We start from the raw sequence: 23,131 nt of genomic DNA on the forward strand, positions 1-23,131 counted from the left end.
TGACAGCGGGAAAAGAAAAAAGAAGAAAAGGAAGATATCAGGATGATAGATGTGATTTTGGGGACCCTGGAGACCGTGGAGGAACAAATCCAGAGGGGGACACGTGTCAGGATTCAACAATGTTATCAGACCCCTTTCAGGAACTGATTCTTTTGCCAAGATCAGACAATGTCACAGAAAATGGGATCAAAAAGTGACATTAAGGTATGCCCTACATTTTTCTCTGATGATTCTTAGAAGAAAAAAAAAAAAAAGGCCCAGAATTCACCTCACGTCCTGGTGCACACTAATGGTGCTCATATGATTGCTCATCACTGTCTCTAACTCCCCTCCTCCTTCCTCTACTGGTAATGCATTTGCGTTTACTATTTTCTCTCTCTCTCTCTTTCTGTCTCTTCTCTCCCCTCCCCCTTGCACGCACACACACACACACACACACACACACACACACACACACACACACACACACACACACACACACACACACACACACACACACACACAGAAACTGATGTGAGTTCCCCTATCTATCAGAGCCAGTTCCTCCATTTAAGATGCTGACTTGTTTATGTTGAAGGGACAAGTGAATAACTTTTGCCAGCTCTTGCACTCTACTTTGAGGCTCGTCTGGAGCATTTTTTGTTCACATGTCTGCTTTGTTGCAGGAAATGGGAGCATGAAGTCTGCTCTGTTGCTGATTTGTGGCTGATAGGTGTCTTCAGACAGCAGAGGGAGAGGTAGCTCTACCGACGCACAGAGTAGTTTAGAGTGCCGTGGATGACTGGCAGGTGAGCCACCCTCACCCCCCAGCGGCTCTCCGTCCTGTGCCCGCTGCTGCGGTCCTGGGCACATAAACACACAGAGGACACAGAGGAGGAGAAGGAGGAGGAGGAGCAGGGTCAACCATGGAGCTGTAGGGATATGCTCAGATGCCCATGCGGATTGCCAGTGGAGGAGGTGTTGCTGAGGAGAAGAACTCTGCAATGAACAAGACCAAAAGGTAATTCAAGAAAAAGACAAAAAAGAAAAGAAGAGAGTGCGTTAAAACTGAGCGTTTGGGGCTTCCACACCCACTTGCATCTCAGTTTCTGAACAAGTGTAAGTCTGATTATGCGTCAGCAGCAAGTGTTTTGTGTGCAGCAGTGATGTGTGAAGCTTGAGGTTATAGCTGAAATGCAGTGTGGTTTGTGCAAAGGCTCTTGACACTTCGAAAAGAAGCAAGGAAATTTGGTTATATCTTCTAGTGAGCGTTATTTCTGTCATTGATTTCAATCTAGACAGTATGCAGTCATAGGGTTTGTGTTTGTAGGGAGGCAGCAGCTAATGTCTTTGACTGGCATATCAGTGGAGCATATCAACTTCTCAAGTGATTTGTGTGTACTGCACACAAGCGAGCCATGACATTCAACAGTTGTGCGTGCCTGCTGAGTGCTGCCTGTTCACCTTTCTGTGAAAATGTTTTCTACTTCTCTGTAAAACACATTTTCATGTCAGTTTGGTAAAGTTGTGATTTGCATTTGACCTTAGATACTGCTAAGAAACTTCATGTTTAGCTGCCTGTGCTTTCACTGGTACTTTTTTGTATGGCTTCAGGTCTTGTCAGATTGAATGAAAGGGTTTTGTGTTGAATGTGAAAGTAGCCAGAGGTGTTTATTAAGCTTTATTAAGCTAAGTTTAAGGAGGGCCGATTGAAGTAGCCACTGTGCTTCCCCTTCAGCAGAAAAGTTACCTAGAATTAACACATAAGGACACGATAAGGTGACTAAAAAATAACAAAGACAGTTTGAAACATTCAAATCTTTGTGGAAGTGAAAATATATCCAAAAATATACCGTCAGCAGCAAAGGCAAAGATGACAAACTTTATCAACACAAACCGAATTAGTTTAGAATTAGGAAATAGTTTAAATCTGAATTATTAATGTCGTTTTTGTAAATGTGTGTTTGTGTGAGTTTTGAAGAATAAAAGAGGGAGAGTACAGGTATGATTTCACTGTCTGACTCATGCCGAGCACTTTATACTTCTACCTCAAAAACAGCTTTCAAGCTTTGTGGATATTTGATGCAATTTCTTCTGACACCACCTATAATGGTTGGTACAGTGGTTTTATGGTGGACCAAAGTGATGAATAGCTCTTTGCTGGAGATGCATCCCCTCGATGCAGAGGGAACAAGCACGCAGGTTGTGAGAGGGGAGAGACTGAGGGGAAAAGCGCAGCAGACAAACAAGGTCTTCAAAGGGCCTGGGGCTCAATTAATCAATTAAGGGAAGAAAGAGAGGAATTTGCATATCCCCCCCACCCTCCCCCCACGCCAGTGTGAGAGCAAGAGAGGGAGAAAGGGGAGGAGGGGAACTGGATCTGTAGCCAGGAGTCTTGACAGGGATGGGAAAGGGAGTGAGAGGGGGATTTCCACAGGAAAAAAAGGGGAAGCTGTTTCCTGAATGGCCTGAATAGAATAAAGATGAAGGAAGAGGAAAAAAGCGGGTGAAGGAGGAGTTGGTGAGGAAAAGGAGGTGTGGAAGGTCTTCCTAAAACAGAATCGGTGATGTGATGGACCCAGATCCGAGTTCATCAAGATAGAAAAAAAAAAGTGACGGCTTAGTTTTTTTTTTATCACCGTAAAGTTTGTTCCCTTGAAAAAGGTCAACATTTCACAAGTTGTCTGACTCCAAGGAAAAGGTGAATGCAAATGGCCAAACAGTAACTCCAATTGTGTTCAGATTTGCATGAGAGTCCACTACACGCTCACTCTACTTACACACCACTCTCTCTTTGGGTCGTCAGGTTCATTACACAGAAAAGAGATCTTTGACTGCTTTACTGTGTTACCTGCTCGGCACTCGGCGGGAAATTCCCTGACAGACATCATGACATCAACAACATTTCCCCCAGCAGCTTTTCTATTTGTTGTTGCGACCGCATCTCATCATATGTGTAACGGCTTTGACGGCAAGTGGAGAGTTGGAGAGAAAGGTGACAAGCTGTAAAGGGCACCGAGATAGGAAAACCGTGAATCAGAAAATTAATTGACTCGATATACAATGCTGAATAATCATATAAGTTACTGTTATCATTTCAGTTCATTTACCTAGTTAGTTTACGTTTTTTAAAATTGTAAAATACAAAAAACTTACATATAATATACGTGGAGCTATTTTATGTATACATTTTACAGGAGTTGATAAAAAGAAAGAAATGGAAAAGTTATTCAACAAGCAAAAATCATACAATTGATTGAGCTTCTTTATCATTATAAACAGTTGGTCACCACACAAAAGACTTCACTTTGGACTCTGTGGAAATATGATAGGCATTTTCACTATTTATTGACAAATGATGAAAATAAGTTCAAGACCTTTCATAAATTGTCCAAGGGGAGCTATGTAGATTAGCCCTGTGACCTTATGGGTAAGATGCCAGCCTTTCCAGTTGGCCATTGTCCCACTTGGGTCAGGATTATCAAATTATATACGGTTTAAACTTAAAGTCCCTCCTGGAGGACAAAAAAAGAGTTCAAAGAGAGTTCAATTTCATATTTATTATCTGAACTCTAAAAACCCTGTCAAGCAGTTATGAAATGTGATAAAAAAATTAAAAAAAAATTAAAAAAGGCTATTTCAACATTGTTTATTGTTTTCTGAAATGCTTTGGAAGATGGTGTACAAGAGGTTAGTTAAGATTTTTAACTAACAGAAAAGTCAAGTCAGTGTTATTTACATGGCCCAAAATAGCAAATTACAAACGTGTCTCAGAGGGCTTTAAAGTCTGTACAGCAAATAACAAACATCTCGTGTAATAGATTAATCTTTAAGCAAGGACACCGCAAACCCTTAGAAGACATATAAAGGCCTCCCCGGGACAATATCGATTATTTGAGGCTGAGGAACAGATCAAATGAACAGACACATTGATTGAGCCCTTGTTTGTCTTCTCTCATCGTGGTCTGCATGAGTTGAGGGGCTTGTCTATCCTTGCAGTACATGTTGTGCTGTTGAGTGTTAGTGTTTTGAAGTCACTCGCCAGACGGTGTAATGAGCCGGAGAGGTGGAGGAGGATGAGGAGGAGAGGCAGGGTTTTGTTGCCCAGCAGGTTTCAGTCACCTGGAGCTGGACTACCAGGATGCAGAGAGAGATGGGGTCATTACTGACATCCCCCCCATCTTCTGAATCCAGGCATGACTGGGAAATGTGCGGTGTGATAAGTGGATGGAACAGCACGTACAGGCAGCTTGTGGTATAAATAGATCGGCGAATGTCACCCCGTATGCCTGCAGGAAATTGTGCATCCATAAGTGTCCTCTCTTGTATTGTACATAAGGCAAAGACTGGAGGGTGGCAGCCTATGCTTAGTTCTGCAATACATACGTGTGTCTGTGTTGAGAATTTGAGTGGGCTGGGGAAATGAGACCTACTCACATTCACAGGTTAAGAGAAGGGGATGTAGGTCTGGTCATTCAGGGAACTTGTCAACAGTTCTCTGAACTCACAGTGTTTCCTGGTAATTTCATCACATTAGCTGCAGTACAGAAACCGACTATCTCGCTCATTGTGCACAAATACACTCAAGCACAACACTGAACGGTTTACCACCTTGCTATGATCAGGTATCTTTTACTGAATCAATTAGCAGAGGGACTGTGGATCAAACCCTTTCCTTCAACTCTTTAGCGAAACTAAAAGATGCAAAAGTATAAGAAGAATCAGTTACTGGTTATTGTGAAATATAGTCAGAAATTGCTCAACTGAGCCCCTGAAGAGGAAGCATAAATATAATCATGAAACTCTCTTTTTGTGTTCTAAAATCCTTTAAAAAGTAACTAAATAGTAAATTTACACTAAAGCCAGAGAAGAAGTGTAGCTCCCTGATCTACATTGGTCAAGATCAGGGAACATAACTCCAACTTCACTGTAGTGTGTGGCCAAAGGTGTGGTCTATACACTATTACAAAAACCAGCTTGCATCATTCTTTTTAGTTCTCCTTTTTTTTTTTTTTTAAACTAGCATTGAAAGTCAAAGGAAGCAATGGACTTGATTGAGATATCTAAAACAAAGTAGAAACTGCTCTCTGGTTGTAAACAAGGTGAGTGGAGTTCACACGAGGAGCGATCTTACCTTCTCAGATTGATTGTTTTCAAATCTTGATTCGGGAAATCTATCCAGTATTTGACAAGAAGAAAAGAAAGGAAGAATTGCAATGGCTTGCTGTAGATGACTGATGTGTTGTTACACTGACGGCATCCAAACATGATATAATTCTGTACTTTATTAGCCTATATTTTCAGGTTAAGCTTTTGCTTTCTATTCATAGCATGAAACTACTTAATGAACCACTCAGTTGCTAGGTGTTACAGTGGTCATTATGATTAAACACCTGCAGTGGCATTTGAAGGATATTAAAACAGGAACAGGAATGGTATGGGGTCAATGTTTCACAGAGGAATCAATGTTAGCTCTTGTGAAGAATAAATCCCAATCAAAACTCTTCAATTAAACGTTTCTAACAGCGCAGAACAAGTAGTACAGTACATGTGTGGGTCTACAGCATCTAATCCTGTGTGAGACGACTAAATGTCGGTATGAGCAGCTCCCAAAATCTTTAACCTAGTTGACAAATAATGAAAAATGTCTCTCGTCATTTGTCTTTTTGGCAGCTTTAGAGGGTGAAACACTCAACGCTGTGTATTTGTTTGCAGCTAGCACGATGGGTTCCACAGCTGCAGAGCTGCAGCAGAGCTTATCAGATGTGGGGAGCTGCGTTTCCTCAGATGCTGACCTGAACTATCTCACCACACTTTGCTCTACTTATTTCTAGACTACTTATGCTCCCTCTCTGTCTGTGTGTGTCTCTCTCTCTATCTCTCTCTGTCTCGCTTTCTTTTCATCAGGAAGCCAAATGGGGAGAGTCCTGGTGTGCTGAAGAGCAGGAAGCTGGTCCAGCGGAGGAGGAATACATGTCCCAGTCCGCAGGACATCAGCCGGGCCCTGCAGAGCCCCACATCTGCTCCCAGTGCCAGTGCTGCCAGCCTGGATGAGCTCATACAGCGCTGCCTGAACTGCTTTGGTCAGTCTCTGTTCCTACATATCAGCACGGGTTCACAAAATGTGTCATGTGTCTTTACTGTTGATCAGAACAAGGTTACATAATTGGGGGATGAGGGAAAGAGAGGGGTGCATGCAGGGTGAGAGAGACTGACAGGGAGGGAGGGAGAGAGACAAAGAGCAGCCTCATACAATCAAGCTTTGTTCTGTTGGGCTGCAGAAGCCAGCCAGCCAATCAATGTTAAACTATACAACTCTTGTCTCTCTTTCAGTGGGCTCACTCACTCCAGTTCATCCAGATCACAAAAAATGTGCCTGGATACCATCAGTGGGATCTAGCACACACATATATAGTGTATTTTTTTTTTTAATTTGTAGCGGTTTTGAGAGGTGAAAGTCCTGCCTCCACCACAGCAATGGAGGTGAATTGAATTTCTTTTTTGGTGCTCAATGACTGGAAAAATCAGAAAAATCAGAAACACACCTGTGCAAAAAAAAATTATATATATATATAAAATGTATGTTATTATCTAGGAAAGGGTTAAAAAAAAAAATTCTACAGTGAGTAACAAAGATAAAAGATGCTCCTGAGTGGTCATTTTGTTTTGTACTGACCCTTTAAAATATGATGTAAACATTCCTAAAGTAATACCAAGTATGATATACTTAAATGTATTAAGAGCACTACAAATTAAATGTGTTACATTTTTGCCCTTTATATTAAATAGAGAGTCACTGCAGGATCCAAAGCTGGTTTTAACTGATGTTAACGTCATGTTTTGATTTGGTCACATACACATTGAGTTGTCTAGAAGTATATAAAATACGTAGGTAGTATGAAAAGGTTCAATATACATTAAGATATATACAGATAAACTTGTTGAAAGTGGGTCAAAGGCAGAACCTGGAGCAGGTTGTCAATATGTCACAAGGTGAACACAATCACAGCTGGAGAAAGTGTGACGTCTCCAATCTGCCTGAGCTCGTGTCTCCGTGGTGGGACAGAAAAACCAATAACGGAGTCACTGAAGTGAACTTAAAAGATTTGCTTGACCACTGAGAACATGGTGCGGCCCATAGTTTTGTTTTCTAATCACGTTAATCCTCCTTGTGTGAATGCTGTGTTTTGCTTGCAGATTCAGAGGGTAAACTCTCCAGCCCCAGAGGGTCCCAGTTGGTCCACATGACCCTGATGATGCACAGCTGGGTCATGCCATCTCAGACGTTTGCCCAGAAAGTTCTCAGCCTATATCCTCCACTGTCACTCGGTGCAGGACTCTGTTCCCACTGGTGCACCTCTCCTGATCACATGTTCATGTTGATTAATCAGATCAGGAAACAGTTGAGCTTTGTTTGGCACTCCTAGTCTGCAAAGCAGATTTGAAGAGTATAACCCCGCTGGTGTTTTGTAGACTGTTTTACGATATCTGCCTGCACTGTGCGTTTAGATCCTTGACTTTTTCTCTTACTTATAAGGACTGTGGCACAGACAAGAGAGGACTCAGGCGGGCACAGATCTGCCACCTTCTCAGGTGAGTCAGGACAACAGGTATTTGAGTGTTGTACGACACGGTGTGAAAGAGCGTGTTATCCTGCTGGAGTAGTAAACATGTTTTCTGTTCTGCGTTGCGGCAAGGCGGTGGATCAGCCAGTTCCCGGCGGTATTTGAGGCCGACCCCCTCCTCGAACAGACCATGGGGGACCTGTGGGCGCTGGTCCGATCAGATGGAGAGGAGACACACTCACAGCTCATTGATACCTCCTGCTTGTGAGCTTTGTTTTTATTAACCTTCGGACCCCGAAGATATCGTTCTTTGATGAGTTTTTCTGAAAGTAGAGTTTCTTTATAACTAAAATGTCTATTTCTGTTCTGCTCTTTGGCTTTCTTTTGCTAGAAGCCCTCATGTGAACATATCGCAGGCACCTTCACCCTCTGTGAAAAAAAGGAAGGTGTCTCTTATCTTTGACCACATGGAGCCAGACGAGATGGCTGAGCATCTCAGCTACCTCGAGTTCAAGAACTTCTGTCATGTTTCCGTAAGTTCAGTGAACTTTAAGGATAATTACTTTCTCTCTATATAAACTATGTGGTTGTTGAAATTGTTGAATGTGTTTTACCAAAATTTTGGAATACGATCTACCGCCTCTTCCGTCTGATTGGCCAGTTCCTGGACTATCGCAGCTACGTGGTGCGAGGCTCGGTGAGGGACAACCCTCCTCTGGAGCGGTCGGTTATGATGTGTAATGGAGTCTCCCAGTGGGTCCAGCTGATGATCCTCAGCAGACACACAGCCCAGCAGAGAGCGCAAGTCTTCACCAAGTTCATTCACGTGGCTCAGGTAAACCAGCAGAGGGACCAAATATCACAAAAACTGTCATAGAGGCTTCTTTTTTTTTTTTTTTTTTTTGGCAGCCAAGAACTGAACTTGTTTGGGTTTTGTTATTTTGAAAATGATGTCATGTTTTCACTCCCCAGTCATTTACTATACACTTTCCTCTGCAGAAACTTCGAGCTCTGCAAAACTTTAACACTCTAATGGCAGTAACGGGAGGCCTCTGTCACAGTTCAATCTCTCGCCTCAAAGACACTTCCAACCTGCTGCCTCCTGACATCACTAAGGTATTTTAAATATTACACATAACCACGAGTCAGTGTTGATAATGACCCCATCACAAGGCTACGATGAGTCAACTTTTCTTCCTTAAATTATTCCCCTCTCTGAACTTTGACATTTCTGGCTTCAGCATCTTTTTCTTCTTCTTTCTGCAAATGTTAACAAAGAAAATGATGTTTAAAATGTTACTTCTGTGAATTTTTAGCCCTAACTATGAAACTAGCTGACTCAGGGGTACCTGTGTAGGTCCCAGAAATCAATTTAACTTGGAATATAAACAAGAGGAATGATGTTTTGAGCTGTAACATCAACTCAAGAAGAGAATCATTTGGTAACAATTTGGTGTTTTTCTTCTTTTTCTTTGGGATGCAACACATTTTTACTTACTTCTTGAAGGAATATGATTATGAATTCTCTTTGTTGAGTTGTTTACTGTAGCCTCATTGGTTGGTCATTACAAACTCGTGCTGTGCATCCAAACCTTTTTCAAACCCACTAGGCAAAAGATGTCGAGCTGAAATTTGGTGAAATTGACTTTAAATTATGCGCAAGACATTTCATTTGTTTTGGACAAATGTTCTTATCCTATCACCACTTTTCTTGATCTTTATCGTATTTCAGGCGCTGAGTGAAATGACAGAACTGCTTTCCTCGCGCAGCAACTACAGCAACTACCGGCGGGTTTACAACGAGTGCAGCGGCTTCAAGGTGCCCATCCTGGGCGTCCACCTGAAGGACCTGATCTCGCTGAATGAGGCCCTGCCGGACTACATAGACGAGGAAAAGATCAACCTGAGCAAGCTGCAGCACCTGTACAGCAACATCAACGACCTGCTGGCCATCCACAGCTGCACGCCGCCCTTCGAGGCCAACAAAGACCTCCTGCATCTGCTCACGGTACGAGACGGAGGCAAGGAGACGGTTTTTAAGAATTGAGATGAAAACATTACACACACACACACACACACACACACACAAACAACGTCCTAATGTATGTTCTTGTAATGCTTCAGCTCTCTCTAGATTTATACTACACTGAGGATGAGATTTATGAACTTTCATACACCAAGGAACCCAAAAACCCCAAGATCCAGGTCAGTAGAGCTGAGCTGTTTGACTCACATCAGGCGCACACGTGTCTTGTTCTCTTTTCACAAGAATATGGACTTTTGGTACTCTCTGTAGGTGTGACATGTTTTTCAAAACAAAAGCACATTCTCAGTGTTGAAATACATCAAAGTCCGCCACATCAAGGCGCTGTACGTTAGGGAAGTGTGTTATGTGGTGGGTGTGCTCTTTCCTCTTGTTTCTCACAGTCCTTCGTGTCTCATCACTGCATCTGTCGGTCCACAGCCTGCAGCTCCAGTTAAACCGCCGGTGGTGGCAGAGTGGGGTTCCGGGGTCACGCCCAGGCTCGACCCTGATACAATATCTAAACACGTCAAACAGATGGTGGATGTGAGTATGTGACTCCACTACAACCTGCTGTCTTTCACTTCCTTATTATTCTGCCGTGTAAAGCAGAACTGCAGCGCACTGTTCCCTGACAAAAGTGCACCTCGCATATCTGCTTGTTCTGTTGCCCCCTGCAGTCCATAATGAAAAACTACGACCAGAACCAGGACGGCTACATTTCACTGGATGAGTTTGAAAAAATCGCAGCCAACTTCCCCTTTTCTTTCTGTACTCAAGAAACCGACAGGTGAGGAAGGAGCAAACATGTGCTTTAAAAAAAAATAAATAAATTTAAAAAAAGATTATGAAAACCTCGACTTACTCTCGATTTTATTTTATTTTTTTTGCACTTTGGAAAATGTCGTGCCCAGGGAGGGACAGATCAGCCGTGAAGACATCACCTCTTACTTCATGAGGGGAATGTCTGTATGTGCCAAGCTGGGCTACAACTTCAATGACGTACATAACTTCCGTGAAACCACATACAAACTGCCGACCTACTGTGTCACGTGTGGAGGCTCTGTGAGTACCAGTTGTTTTGTGTTTTTGGTTTTATGCAAATGGTCAATGCAACTGTAATATGACATGTCATGTATGCCCTCCTGCAGCTGTGGGGAGTCATCAAAAAGGGATACCACTGTAAAGGTAAGCTCATGAAGACCAAGATGACCCTCTAAGATCACAGTTAATCCGAGTAGAGTAAATAGAGTAAAAAAAAATAATAGAAGGCCCATTAATTATCTTTCCAACATCCTGCTGCTTCCTCTTTGCTAATCATCTTTGGTTCAAGCTTTGTGAAATTTCTTGGAGATAACAGTAATCTGATTTGTGGTGTCTATACATTGCAAAATTAGATATATAGAGACTCAAAAGCAGTGTGTTGTTTCAGAAACGATGCCACCGTTACTCTGGATAATCCATAGATCTTTTGTGATTTGACCTAAACTAACCCGTAAAAGATATAATGCTTCTGTTAAAAGTCTCAACCTGCCCTCTGTCCTCCAGACTGTGGGATAAACTGTCACCGACACTGCAGAGATCTGGTGGGAATGGAGTGCTTGAAGAAACATAAAAACACAACCGGGTCCTGCCCGTGCACCCCCGACACACGAACCAGAGGATGTGAGTCTCCATCACACACACACACACACACACACATACACAACTATCTGCCTGTAAAATGAACCTCGAACTCACGACACCGATGCTTTGTGTTCCTCGCCAGGTTCAGAGGAGGAGACCTTTGTTTTCCCCCTGAGCAACGACACAGAACAAAACAAGGGCACTTCGGGGTGGAAGAACAACAGCGGTGACTCGGTGCTGTCGGACTGCTCCACTCAGACCGACCCGGGAGTGTGGACGCCTGAGAAGAAGGACAAAAGGGGAAACCACCTCAACTCATTCGTACATGCGTCTCCAGAAAGAAAGGTGAGCGAGGATGTGACTCCCTGCAATGTGATCATAAAGGAGGTGGAGGGGGTGCTGATTTACTTGTATATTTACGTGTTAGGTGAGGACTATCGTACTTATAAAGTGAGAAAAACTGAACTAAAACAGCTTAAGAAGAATATTTTTTGGTGCTAAATGTTGTTTCTTTGGTTTTCCAGGTCAACACTCTGCCACATAGAAGCCGCGGTTGCTCCATGCCTGTTTCCTTCTTGCAGGAGAAGATGGAGGAGCTGCATCTGTACACAGACAAAAGCAGGGAGCCGGACTGAGCGCTCACATTTCTCCTCATGGACAAAGCGTACAGACAGCACCACGTTTCTGACAAAGCCGTGTCTGACTGGTGTCGAACTGATGAGATTTACCGGCCCTTCACTTGAAAATACCAGCAATTATAAATGGACTCCTTTGTGTTTAAAGTATGTTTTTAATTTGATCTGTATCCGGTTTATTGGTTTGTCTATTAGGCTTCAAAATGCTGAGTTTCCCTCTGGAGCTTATGGGCACCACATTTTTGTTTTTGCAACAGGTGCTACGAGTCTACACAACCTCAATCCATAAGGTCATCGATGAAAACCTACAGACACAACAGTTCCTGTTTATACAGTGCATACACATTATAAAGACAGGGTAGGAAATTAACACTAACCGCAACAAAACTGGTTGATTTTAACTATGGCAGCTATATGACAACTCATGGATTTGGAAAATGAAGCCCGGCAAAAAATGTGGAATTGCTATTTATTTGGTTTCGGACCGAGACAACTTGTCCCACGTCCAACAGTAGATGTTGCTTTTCCAATACCGAGCCACCTTTTCCTTTTGTATCTCCGGGTTTATTAGGCCTGATGGCGGCAGATCATTTGTGCACATGGCTAAAAGCCTGTTTTCTAAATGGCTACACTGGATTTAATGGATTTTTGCATGTGAATAACCATCTTGCCCACTATGGCATCTGTATCCGTTAGTTCCTCAGATTTCCAGAAAATATTAACCACACACACAAAACTGTTCATTTGAATTACATCCCCCGGTTTGTTTTTCTCCTGTTTATTTCCTGCCCTGACAAAATTACTAAACTTCTCAAAAGTTCATTCAAGGTTCAGCGGGACTGCACTGGAACAAATACACAAGGTTTAGCTAAATGCATCTGTTTTGTCCTCTGTCCATAATTTTAATTTTTGTTGAAAAATGAGAAAAATACACCAGCGATGTTAAATCATAACGCATTGTGTTTTGTTTGACTTCACTCACTGGCAGAAAAAAAAGAATCCTTTGAACCTCTAAAGGCGTATACAACTGCGTTTATTGTATAAAGACAAGAAGACAGCTTGAGTGACTGGTCAAAATCAGATTTTCATTTTCAGGTAGAAAAAATTGGGTTTTGAGAGAACAGGCTTAAACTACTTGACTCAATGAACAGCAATCACAAAGGGATGGGAAAAAAAAATTAAAATAAAAAATGCACAGACAACTACTTAAGAGTGGCAAAATACTCTTTTCAATCAAAGACTGGCTTAACACTTAAATACTACATTATCAACATCTATAAAATAAAAAAAAATGCTCCATAATGCTTGAATTCTATTGCAGAAAAATAAAATGTGCTCACTCACAAACTGAAAGGTAAAGAGCAAGACAGAAAAAAAAAGGGTCATGAAGGTAAAACGCATGCATTTTGTTCTTTAAGCTTTTCAAAGCAAGCAAAATTTTTCAGGGTTTGCTGCACTTTTCCTGTCGTTTTTTTATTTTTTCACACTATGCATCCAAGAAATATACAATTACCCCCCTCGATCTGTAGGAAGAAAGTTCAACAGATGTCCACAATCAATGCATAATCAATAACATTCAATAAATGTCTTGATAGCTATCATCTACCACCTCACGCTCAATGCTTAAGAGTAAGACTTACTTCAGTAAAAATAATGAAAAGACATCAAACTGCATACAATTGATGTGTACACTGGTGAGGAATGAAGGCTACTGTGTTAAACCAGATAGAGAATGTTATGGTTGGAGACTTAATGTGGGACTGTACAAAATCAACTTGCTGCAGAGGTCAGAGGTGTTCAGGACACGGGTGGATGCAGGTACAGATGCAAGGCGAAGCTACTGGGCACCAGAAGAGGAGCCTTGGCTGCCCTGTCCAGGGTAGCCGCCGTACTGGCTGTAATACTGGTTCCACTGGTTCTGGTTCTGGTAGTACTGCTGCCACTGCTGAGCATACTGGGGAGGGGGAAAACAGACAGCGGGTGCAGCAGTTAAAGAGCGTGTTTACGTTGAACTCCTGAAGACTTTAGAGGAAAGCTTCACAAAGTTTTGTGTTTTGCTCCTGTATTGGTTTAATGTTTCATCTGTCCTGTGACCCAGCAGTCACCTGACAGCTGAACGTGCTACTCACAAATGTTTTCTGTATTCAGCCATAGTTTAGCAAAAACATCTTTCAAAACACACCTGAGCACGCAGGATTAACAGAGATGCAGAATAATATAAAATATCCAAACGTATGTAAAGGCAGGGTATTGAAGTGGTTTCATTGCGCTTCCCCTACCTGCTGATATTGCTGGTTGTAGCTCTGTTGTTGTTGCTGCTGCTGCTGCTGCTGCTGCTGCTGTTGCTGCTGTTGTGGTTGCTGCTGCTGCGTCTGTGTCTGCGTCTGTTGCTGGTGGTGGTTGTACGTCTGTCCAGTGGTAGGTGTCTGGCTGTAGCTCTGGCTGTATCCGGGGTACTGACTGTAGCTGCTGTAGTAATTCTGGTTGTAGCTGCCCTGGTTGTACCCTGGACTGTAGGTCTGGCTGTAGCCCTGGTGGTAAGAGAGAATACATTGATTTAATTTCAATTCAAGTTGATTTTTATATTTATTTTTTTTTACCCATTTTTAGCATTTCTTAAATATCCACACATAAAAAAAGTTGTGTTAAGTACCTGGCTGTATCCTCCCTTGTTGTAAGGGGCTGGGCGATTGTAGCTTCCCCCTGATTGCTGGTTGCGGTTGTATCCGCTACGTGTATCAGAGGCTCCGTCGCGGTAGCTGTTGCCCCACCGGTTCTGGTTATAGCTGCCACGATTGTAGCCTGCGGGGAAAGAAAAAAAAAAAAAAAAACACATTACAAAAGCATGTGAAGAGCTTTATGAACCGGTAAAGCTGTTAAACCGTCATCCCGTCTTTTGAAGTTATCGTATCATACACGAGACATGTCTTACCTCCTCTGTATCCGCTGCCTCCGTCTCCACTGCGGCTCTGATAGCCACCACGGGCCCCATCGCGGTTGTCATACCGCTGGAAGCTACTGCCACCGCGCCCACGGAACCCGACCTGCCTGTTGTCGAAGCGTTTCTCGGGGGGTGGGCCGGCCTTGCGGCCGTCCTCATTGTACTGCTTCAGCAGCTTTTCAGCGTCGTCACGCTGCAGCTCAGCGAACGTCACCGCCTCCAGGAAGTCGCAAGCCTCAGGGAGAGTAAAGTTGGCTTGGAGAGTGATTGAGGCGACCACAGGAGGAAGAGGAGGAGGAGGAGGAGAAGAGACAGCCAGGCCATCCAGCAAGAGACGGATGGAGAGGCAGAGAGAAAAAGAGGGGGGGGGGGGGGTTGTAGTGAAGACCAGAGCAGCCACACCACCGGGAGACAAAACGGAAAAATAGTTAGTACGATACAGAGGCAGTTTAAATCAGAGAAACATAAGAGCAGATAATGAAAGCAGATGGCAGGGTAAAGGGAACAAACATCACCTCCAGGGGGAACATGGAGGAAACATTTGTTTAAGCAGACATAGGAGAGGGAGGAGACTTCAGTAGAGGTGGGGGACAAAAAGGACAACTAAAAGTTTGGTGAGAAGAGGAAACAGCACTGCAAACCAAGGACAGCTGATGTAATGGTGTTAAAAAATTAACTTCCAACAACTTGGGCATGTGACTGCTTGCAAGTTGCGCCATTTGGAAACATCCTTTTCGGGGAAGCCAGTTAGTCAATACAAGATCTACTGTTACATGACGTCAGCAAGGCCGAAGTCTCAGTTTGCAGTGCACCAGAAGTAAGCTGAATGGTAAGTGACAGAGGGGGGAAAATAAGAATCAAATTCATGTGGACTGTTTAAAAAATGTCCAGCTCTGATATCTGGCCAAAGGCTATGATGGGGGGGAAGTGGGGGAGGGGAGGGGCATCTTCCAAGTTTGATTTTAGAGACAACACATAGAAAAAGTAAAAAGTAGATCTGGTGATTTATTTGTTGTTTCCACAGCATTCCTACCTTTCATTTCTAAAACAGCATGATCGGGCACATCCTTCCCCTGCTCATTGGTTTGCTTTAATGTTCGTTCTTTTAAATCCTCGTCCGTGGGACAAATTACAATAGCCTTGCGTTGAAAACCTTCAAAAGGACGCATTTTTCGTCTCCTTGCTGATCCATATACATTTGTCTAGCAATGGTGACAAGAAAGAAGTAGAAGCTTGTTTGTTATTGTTTACTTGTAATGGCTTTCCACTGGAAGGAAGCTGGAACCCTGCAATAATGAAGTGAGAGAGGTTTGGCTCGGATATCAGTCTACGTTTTTACTCAGGTACTTGTGGCCTCTCGTCACTCCACAGACTTACCTCAAGAGTCTGATCATCCAGGTACCCGCCGACTGCTGACGAATGTTAGCTACGAAGAGAGGGACCCCACAACTATTTAAACTGACTGTTCTGTCCGTTTACTCAGTTCCTCAACAAAACTGAACCAGTTTCACATCAATCAATAATGACAGCAGAATATTCAAACCGATTTGTAATCATTTACTCCATTATTTCTTAATGCGGTGACAATGTGCCGTTTGTAAATATGTTTTAAAAAAAAAAACATAATTACTGGATTCTTGTAAGAGCAACGGCTCATTGTAAAGAGTGTGAACATTTATTTTGAACCTAAATCAAAACCATCTTCGCACCGAATGCCGAGTTACAACTTAAGACTTAATTCTGGTTCTTTGCTACATGGTGAAATAGCAAAAATATAAATATTCTATATGTTGTATTCTTCCCGCCTTTAGATTACATAAAATGCAAACTACAGTATCTGTACAATGATTTAAAGAATATCATAATAAACCCTTAATTATTCTAACTTACAGGTTACATCCCAAAAAATTCAGAATAAAGTCGGCATCAAAGAAATACTCAACAATAAACAGACACCGTCAATCGATCGATCTGCCTGCTCACTTGACAGTAGGCAGTGGTTTCTACACGAAACAATCAACACGACCAGGCTCATCCTTTTAGCATTTCCGTAAAAGCTGTACTACAGTTCCACGTCAGATTAATATCTAACAAAACAACATTTTCACTAATTTAGTAGCTGATGCTGAGGAGCAAAACTTTTAGCTTTTAAAAGTAACTTTCCTTGACGATCTTAAACATATACCAACATTAGCAGTGAAATAAAAATCGATATAATCCAATTCATCACATCCATTATTGACATCTGCACAGCGACCACCGTACCTCCGACGTGTACTTGCGCTCGATTTGCATTAAACTCTCTTATCTCATAAACTTACCATTCAAAAGAGCGTGCTACTTAAAGAAACAACTTTCTGATGGGGTCCCCACACTTACCTCGACTTACCTCCTCTTCAAACGAACTCTAGTCCCATTCCAGACAACAACAGACAGATATAACCTACCTGCACATACTCACAGTGTCCACGGAAAAGCAAAAGTCCACCATTAGACCCACCTACCTTTTTACATATTTGCTGAGCACAAGGATCTGAAAATCTAAAGGCTGTTAGTCATTACTTACCTTCGAGATAAATTTATTAAAAAACACACTCAAAAGTTCCATGTATCTCACTTAAAAATAGCTTTTAAAAAGCCATCAACTCTGTCTTATTAAATTAGCAACAGAAGGTGTTTTTCTTACTCACCAGTCAGAGCTTACTTGTTTCTCAACATCTTTACATAGTCATGGTTTACTTGTACATTGTTGAAATTCACAAGACAAAACAATACTGTATTATGACAAGAAATAGCAAGCGCAGATATACTGAGGGATGAGAACATTCTGTCACTTAAGAGAGCCATTAATCATTTTCTTTTACAATGCATGACAAGCAAATGACAAGAGGGTGTTCAATGCTTCTTCTACTCTATAATACACAGAGACCCCCTGAAAGATAAATAAATAGTCCATTAGAGAGAGAGTGATCATCAGAGCACATTGACTGACTGTGGTGAGTATAAGCAGAATGCAGGTGGAGGGGCAATACCTGATCCAGGATGTAGTTTCGTCTCTTGCGGGCGGCGATCTCGATCAGTCTGTTCAGACACTGGGTGGCCTGCTGTATCAGAACATCCCAGCGGCCGGAGTAGTTCTTCTGGCGACGCAGACCCATCACCTGCACAACAAATAGACCGATTACAAAATGATGTACATGTACATTTTGTGTTTGTTTGTTTGTTTGTTTAGGACGGTGGCGAAAACCAACCTTCATCTTGTCCATGATGGCGTTTGTGCCCAGGATGTTGTACTTCATCTCAGGGTTAGTCTCGGCATGCTTTATGGCCCAAGTGGTCTTTCCGCAGGCGGGGAGGCCAACCATCATCAAAATCTGAAACAAGTGAACAAATAAGCTGGGTTAATAGTGTGTCAATTTTCCCTCATTAAATTTATCAAAACTGGATATAATCTAAAATGTATTTCATCTCTTTAAATTAATTTAAATGGATTATTACGAACAGGTTTTTTTTAGGATGTATTCAAATGAACATTTATTCTTTAGGTTTAGTAAAAAAAACTTCCAATTACATCCGTTATCAATAGTATTGGGTAAAAATAAAAATGGGAAAATATTATTTATAGCTACTTTACTAAACTTTCTTTTCCAATAAAAAAATAAAAAAAAAAAAAATTGTAGGTAAAAAGAAAAGTCACACTCTGTTCTACAACTTCAGCACGGCCCTACCTCGCATTCAGATTTGCTGGCAGGTCCCTTAGTGCCTCTGATCTTGTCCTCCATGCCGAGATTGTGGATGTAGGTGTATCCCTCCGGTGGGGGGAAGTAAGGCTCCTGCTTCTGTCCAAAGTTGAACTCAACGGCGCAATTCTTCACCAGGACATGAGGGAACAGGGCACGGCCCGCCAACGCCTCCTTGGTGGTCCGGAAAGCAACACCCAATTGCACTCCGTTCTTAGAATAACCCATTTCCACCTCGTCGCCACTGTCGAAGTCCTAAAATCATAGTCATCAGAAAGAAAAAATGATCATGAGTTTTACGTAGTCATACCCCCCCACCCGTCAACTGCAAAATATTCTTGTATAATGCTAAAGTAACATTGTGATTACTTACAATGTAACAGCCGATGACGTCATTTTCACCAAACTTCTCACCAAAATCTGCAAACTTGCAGTCTGAGGATTTCTTTCCTGTCCCTCCGTATCCAAAGGAGAAGGGCTCCTCACCTGAAACGCAACAGAATAAAATAAAATTGCTATCGCTGTCGATTTAAGACCACAGTTCCTTCGGTTCAAAAGTTCTATTCGTGCCAAAACGTGATCTTGTTTGTTGCAAAAGTTGGTCATCTCACCGAGCTGCGTGCTGCAGTGGTTGAGGGACCATCCGATCCGGACCACGTGGGGGTCCGGCTCACTGCTGGGCAGGTGCTTCACGGGAATCTCTTCATTGATCTGAAGAATGGAAGTAAAAAAAAAAAAGTATGAATAATAATAATAATAATAATAAAAAAAGGTCAAAGGCAAGCAGAGAAAGGATCTTCAGGAAACATTTAGTGGGGTAAGAAGGAGCAAATCATCCCACTTGAAGATGCAGTATTTCCAGATTATGTCAAATTTAAATATGTAAAAATGTTTTCACATCATTGTGTTTTCATCTAAAATTCCCAATCAAAGAGTATAAAGAGAGTCAAGCAAAGTTTCTAATTGATCCGTTCAAGAATAATGACTACATAAAGTCTCATGTATGAGCGACCATTATACCACGTAAACACAACAGGTGAACCTACAACACGCGTCGCTAGCGCTATCTAGTGTGATGCAAACATCTGTCCGGTTGTAAAACCACGTCACTCTTGGAGGAAGACGCCGTGTGTATTACCTTCATCTCGTAGCACACGCGGCCCTGAGTGACGCCGTGCGACGCTCGTGCTCCTGCCCACAGGTAAGCAAAGCCCTCGATGGTCAGTGGGTAACCGCTGTAGCGATCGCGGGACACTTTGAAGTGCAAATCACAGTTGTCTGAAAAGAGGCACACAAAAAAAAATATATATATATTTTGTATTAATATGATGTTGGAACACATTATTAAAGTGTACCAACACATTTGGGAGAAAACATCTAATGCTTTATCAGTAGGTGGTGTTAAGCAGCTCCTGAGATGGAGGTCCACTTCTCTTCTTCTGATAAACACAGCGCTTACTATCATTGGAGATCCACAGTTTGCATAAATTCAAAATGTGGTAGTCAGCTGACACGGTCAACAACTGACTGACTGACTGTGTGTGTGTGTGTGTGTGTGTGTGTGTGTGTGTGTGTGTGTGTGTGTGTGTGTGTGTGTGTGTGTGTGTGTGTCCATGGAAATACTTCTGTAATGTTCTGTAATCTATGTAACATTATAACTAAGCTGAACATTTTGGAACTGAACCCACTGAAACGCAGATGGTGGACAACGACTTGAGATAAAAACCAGCCGGCTCACAGCAAGAAGGCTTCCAGCTCTCACGACAAGTTCTCTTTAATTGGCGGAGATGCGTTTTATTCTCTTACTTACATGTATCAATTGTGACAAGAGTGTCATCTATGTTCTCCTCTTCGTCTTCGGCAGGAGGCTGTGGTGTTCGGGACCTGTACAAAATCAGCCGAGTGTGAAGTCAGCAGCCTTTTCAGACACTTTCATTGACCAGTTCGCAGCTGTACGTTTCACTTAATCTACTGTTGGTAATAAACAAATAAACAAATACAACAATCAGTTTACCTCTTTTCCTCACGGTGCTCATAGTAGCCGTAGCCCCGGCTCTCCTCGTACGGTCTCTTGCGGCTGTAGTTTCCACCTTTGTCAGATTCGGCTTTGACTTGCTCAGCTTGGTCTGCGGCGTCTTCTTGCTCATGCTGCTGTTCCGTCTCTTCAACATCTGGCTCTCCATCTCCAGCAGACTCCGGGTCATTTTCCACTTTCACTTCTATTTTCACTTCTAAAATGATTCACGAACAAATAATAACCGTAAACACCAATAAGCAGAGTACAACCGACCATCTGCAGGATCTTTAAAATGTATCTTTGAAGAACTACATTTGACTGCAGTTAGAAAATTTCACATTTTTACTGTACTGGTATGGTTGGATTCGTCCAAATTTCTAAAAAGGCGTCTGCAAAGTTGCTAATACACTTTACTGTGAGGAACCTGTACTGTTTTTGACCCATCTTAACTTAAGAGAAATGGGCAGCACCAGAGCAGACCAAACTAAATATCAACCACAACGTGGTCTGTGACGTGACGGTACTACTGAGTCATTGAGGCATCCTCGAGTTAGCAAAATGTGTGTCAGTAATGATCACGAGTCAAACTTAGTTTTCTCTGCAATTTGTCTCCTCTCAACTTCATTTATTTTTTCATGACTCTGGCAAAAACCTCCTGAAGTAACCCAACATCAAATCATCAACTATTTTTCTTGCAAAGCTGTCAAAAGTCTATAGTGACATAAGATAATCTCTTTTTTTTTCTTTTTTAAATGTCCATACAGCATGTTTAGTTAAAAAAAAAAAACAACGCAGAAAGTTACCTGATTTGTTCTCAACCTTCTCCACCTTCATCACAGGCTTCGTCTCCTCCACGGACATCATGTCGGATTTTGGTATATCCACATCTGCGGTGAAGTCAGGCGTGCTGCGACCCATGTCTGGAGTTGGCCGACTTCCGTAAGGCTCGTTTTCTGCCTCCTCTTCCTCATAGTAACCACCTGAATCTCTAGCCTCATCTTCCTCTTCGGCGGCATCGTCTTCGACGGCCTCGTCTTCGGCGGCCTCGTCTTCGACGGCCTCATCTTCAGCGGCCTCGTCTTCGGCGGCCTCGTCTTCGACGGCCTCATCTTCAGCGGCCTCGTCTTCAGCGGCCTCGTCTTCATCACCCTCATCATCACCACAGTCCCCAGCTGCTTCTGCACATGAAAAACCAAACTTCTAAACCCGTATTTCTCATTCGAGCTTGTAACGACAATAAAACACAAACTCTCTCGGGGAATATGTGTAAAAAACAAAAAATCTAAACTTCCTCGTCCTTTTTCTTCATCACCTGCAAAATGTGCTTTGATTTCCTTGAATTAAACACATAAAAAAACAAAAAAAAAGGGGGCAAATATGCGCAAAACCACTGGGGGACATTTTCAAGTAGACTTTGTATGAATGGCAAAAACAAACCCATTCATTTCACGAAGCTTATAACATGTTTAGGTCTGAGGACAACCGACCGGTCTCGGTAAGTTGAATCCCGTCTGACATTTCTGGAGAAACAGCGCTTTACCTTCTCGCTCTATTGCATCGTCTCCTTCTTCGTTTTCTCGGTAGTCCTGGCTGAAGTCGTCGTCTATCTGCTGCCCTTGCTCCGAGGCGTCGGCGTCGGTTTCGGACTCCAGAGCGGCTTTGAGCCTCTCCACCAGGTCCGCCTTCAGGCCTCTGGTCTCCAGGCCGCGGCGCTGCAGCTCCTCCTTCAGCTCGTTGACTTTCAGCTTCTTCACGTCAACGCTCATGGTGCTTCTTATTGTTTAGTTTTGTTTTGTTGTTTGTTTAGCGTGTGTGCTGACAACAACAACAACAACAAAAACAGAAACAAAACAAAAAAAAAGAAAGAAAAAGAGGGTGAAGTACAGACAAACAAATGATCATCCAACTTTTTCAAATCGGTATCTGTTGCGCGGCAATGCGTCTAAACCGTGGACCGTTTGGCTAGGCTAGCAGCGCCGGAGAGATGCTGCACAATTTCACCTCTGGGTCTAAACCACGTCACCCTGAGTTTGTGAAATATCTATAAGAGTTGTTTGCAAAACAAAAACTATTGCTGAATTGTTTTGTTACGGTGGCTAGGGTTCGTATCCCTTTTTTTTTTTTTTTTTTTTTTTTAGCCTAGCGTTAGCTAACGTTAGCCAACGTCCCCGACAACCGATGCGAGCGGAAGGATCCTGAACTCACAATATGTGCAAAGCTGGACGCGATACTCTTGATTTTTTGCGTGCAAGTCAAGCGATTAATATGTAGTGAAGAAGCCAAATGTGATCAAAAATAAGGTTGAGGCCTACCTCCTTTCACGCGAGTTGCGCGGGTACGTCGTGGTAGAGGATTGAGAGACTCGCTACTGCCCCCTGGCGTCACAGAGTAAAACCGAAACACAAAACAGGAAGTTAATTGGACCAGTCCACTATAAATGCGCGGGTTTATTATCTGCTCCTTCTACTAAGATTTTACTTAGTGACTGTGTCTACTGGACATGTTTTTGTTGTTGTTTTTTTTTGTTTTTTACTGCTAAGTACTGTTTTCACCTCTAAATATGAGAGGGGGAAAAAAATCTGTCTTTTAACTTAAAAACTTAGCA

The 23,131-nt window shown here is 42.5% G+C and overlaps 2 protein-coding genes across 2 annotated transcripts; one reads left to right on the forward strand and one right to left on the reverse strand.

The window, feature by feature from the left end:
* Nucleotides 1-551: 551 nt before the first annotated feature.
* On the forward strand, nucleotides 552-13,310 carry rasgrp4 (RAS guanyl releasing protein 4). Its single transcript, XM_069720992.1, has 17 exons — nucleotides 552-1,000; nucleotides 5,887-6,062; nucleotides 7,177-7,298; nucleotides 7,520-7,572; nucleotides 7,677-7,808; nucleotides 7,936-8,077; nucleotides 8,206-8,379; nucleotides 8,544-8,660; nucleotides 9,277-9,552; nucleotides 9,669-9,749; nucleotides 10,009-10,113; nucleotides 10,248-10,357; nucleotides 10,482-10,632; nucleotides 10,719-10,755; nucleotides 11,116-11,232; nucleotides 11,336-11,538; nucleotides 11,718-13,310. Exons 1-17 carry the CDS (start codon nucleotides 930-932, stop codon nucleotides 11,826-11,828), a joined length of 2,178 nt encoding a protein of 725 aa, XP_069577093.1. The 5' UTR covers nucleotides 552-929; the 3' UTR covers nucleotides 11,829-13,310.
* On the reverse strand, nucleotides 12,846-22,905 carry hnrnpul1 (heterogeneous nuclear ribonucleoprotein U-like 1). Its single transcript, XM_069720991.1, has 16 exons — nucleotides 22,839-22,905; nucleotides 22,067-22,341; nucleotides 21,330-21,704; nucleotides 20,524-20,740; nucleotides 20,320-20,393; nucleotides 19,648-19,787; nucleotides 19,121-19,220; nucleotides 18,883-18,995; nucleotides 18,498-18,764; nucleotides 18,021-18,143; nucleotides 17,802-17,930; nucleotides 15,803-15,971; nucleotides 14,761-15,024; nucleotides 14,482-14,630; nucleotides 14,108-14,359; nucleotides 12,846-13,782 (listed from the first exon to the last, which is right to left on the reverse strand). The coding sequence occupies exons 2-16, from the start codon at nucleotides 22,290-22,292 to the stop codon at nucleotides 13,666-13,668; spliced, it is 2,715 nt and encodes a 904-aa protein (XP_069577092.1). The 5' UTR covers nucleotides 22,293-22,341; nucleotides 22,839-22,905; the 3' UTR covers nucleotides 12,846-13,665.
* Between the last annotated feature and the right edge of the window lie 226 nt (nucleotides 22,906-23,131).

Source organism: Brachyistius frenatus, unplaced genomic scaffold (genome assembly GCF_029030835.1).
Source record: "Brachyistius frenatus isolate BFR_SWC_R1_liver_20210118 unplaced genomic scaffold, ASM2903083v1 Contig_254, whole genome shotgun sequence".
Classification (NCBI taxonomy): Eukaryota; Metazoa; Chordata; class Actinopteri; family Embiotocidae; genus Brachyistius; species Brachyistius frenatus.

Excerpts from the sequence above, each read along its gene's own strand:
- rasgrp4 (XM_069720992.1), top strand. The coding sequence starts at position 930 with ATGCCCATGCGGATTGCCAGTGGAGGAGGTGTTGCTGAGGAGAAGAAC. Across the intron at positions 7,299-7,519 it reads TTCTCAGCCTATATCCTCCA|TGTGGCACAGACAAGAGAGG; the intron begins CTGTCACTCGGT and ends ACTTATAAGGAC. Across the intron at positions 8,380-8,543 it reads AGTTCATTCACGTGGCTCAG|AAACTTCGAGCTCTGCAAAA; the intron begins GTAAACCAGCAG and ends TTTCCTCTGCAG.
- hnrnpul1 (XM_069720991.1), bottom strand. The coding sequence starts at position 22,292 with ATGAGCGTTGACGTGAAGAAGCTGAAAGTCAACGAGCTGAAGGAGGAG. Across the intron at positions 18,765-18,882 it reads ACGTCATCGGCTGTTACATT|GACTTCGACAGTGGCGACGA; the intron begins GTAAGTAATCAC and ends CTATGATTTTAG. Across the intron at positions 15,025-15,802 it reads TGCTGTTTTAGAAATGAAAG|CCAACTTTACTCTCCCTGAG; the intron begins GTAGGAATGCTG and ends TCACTCTCCAAG.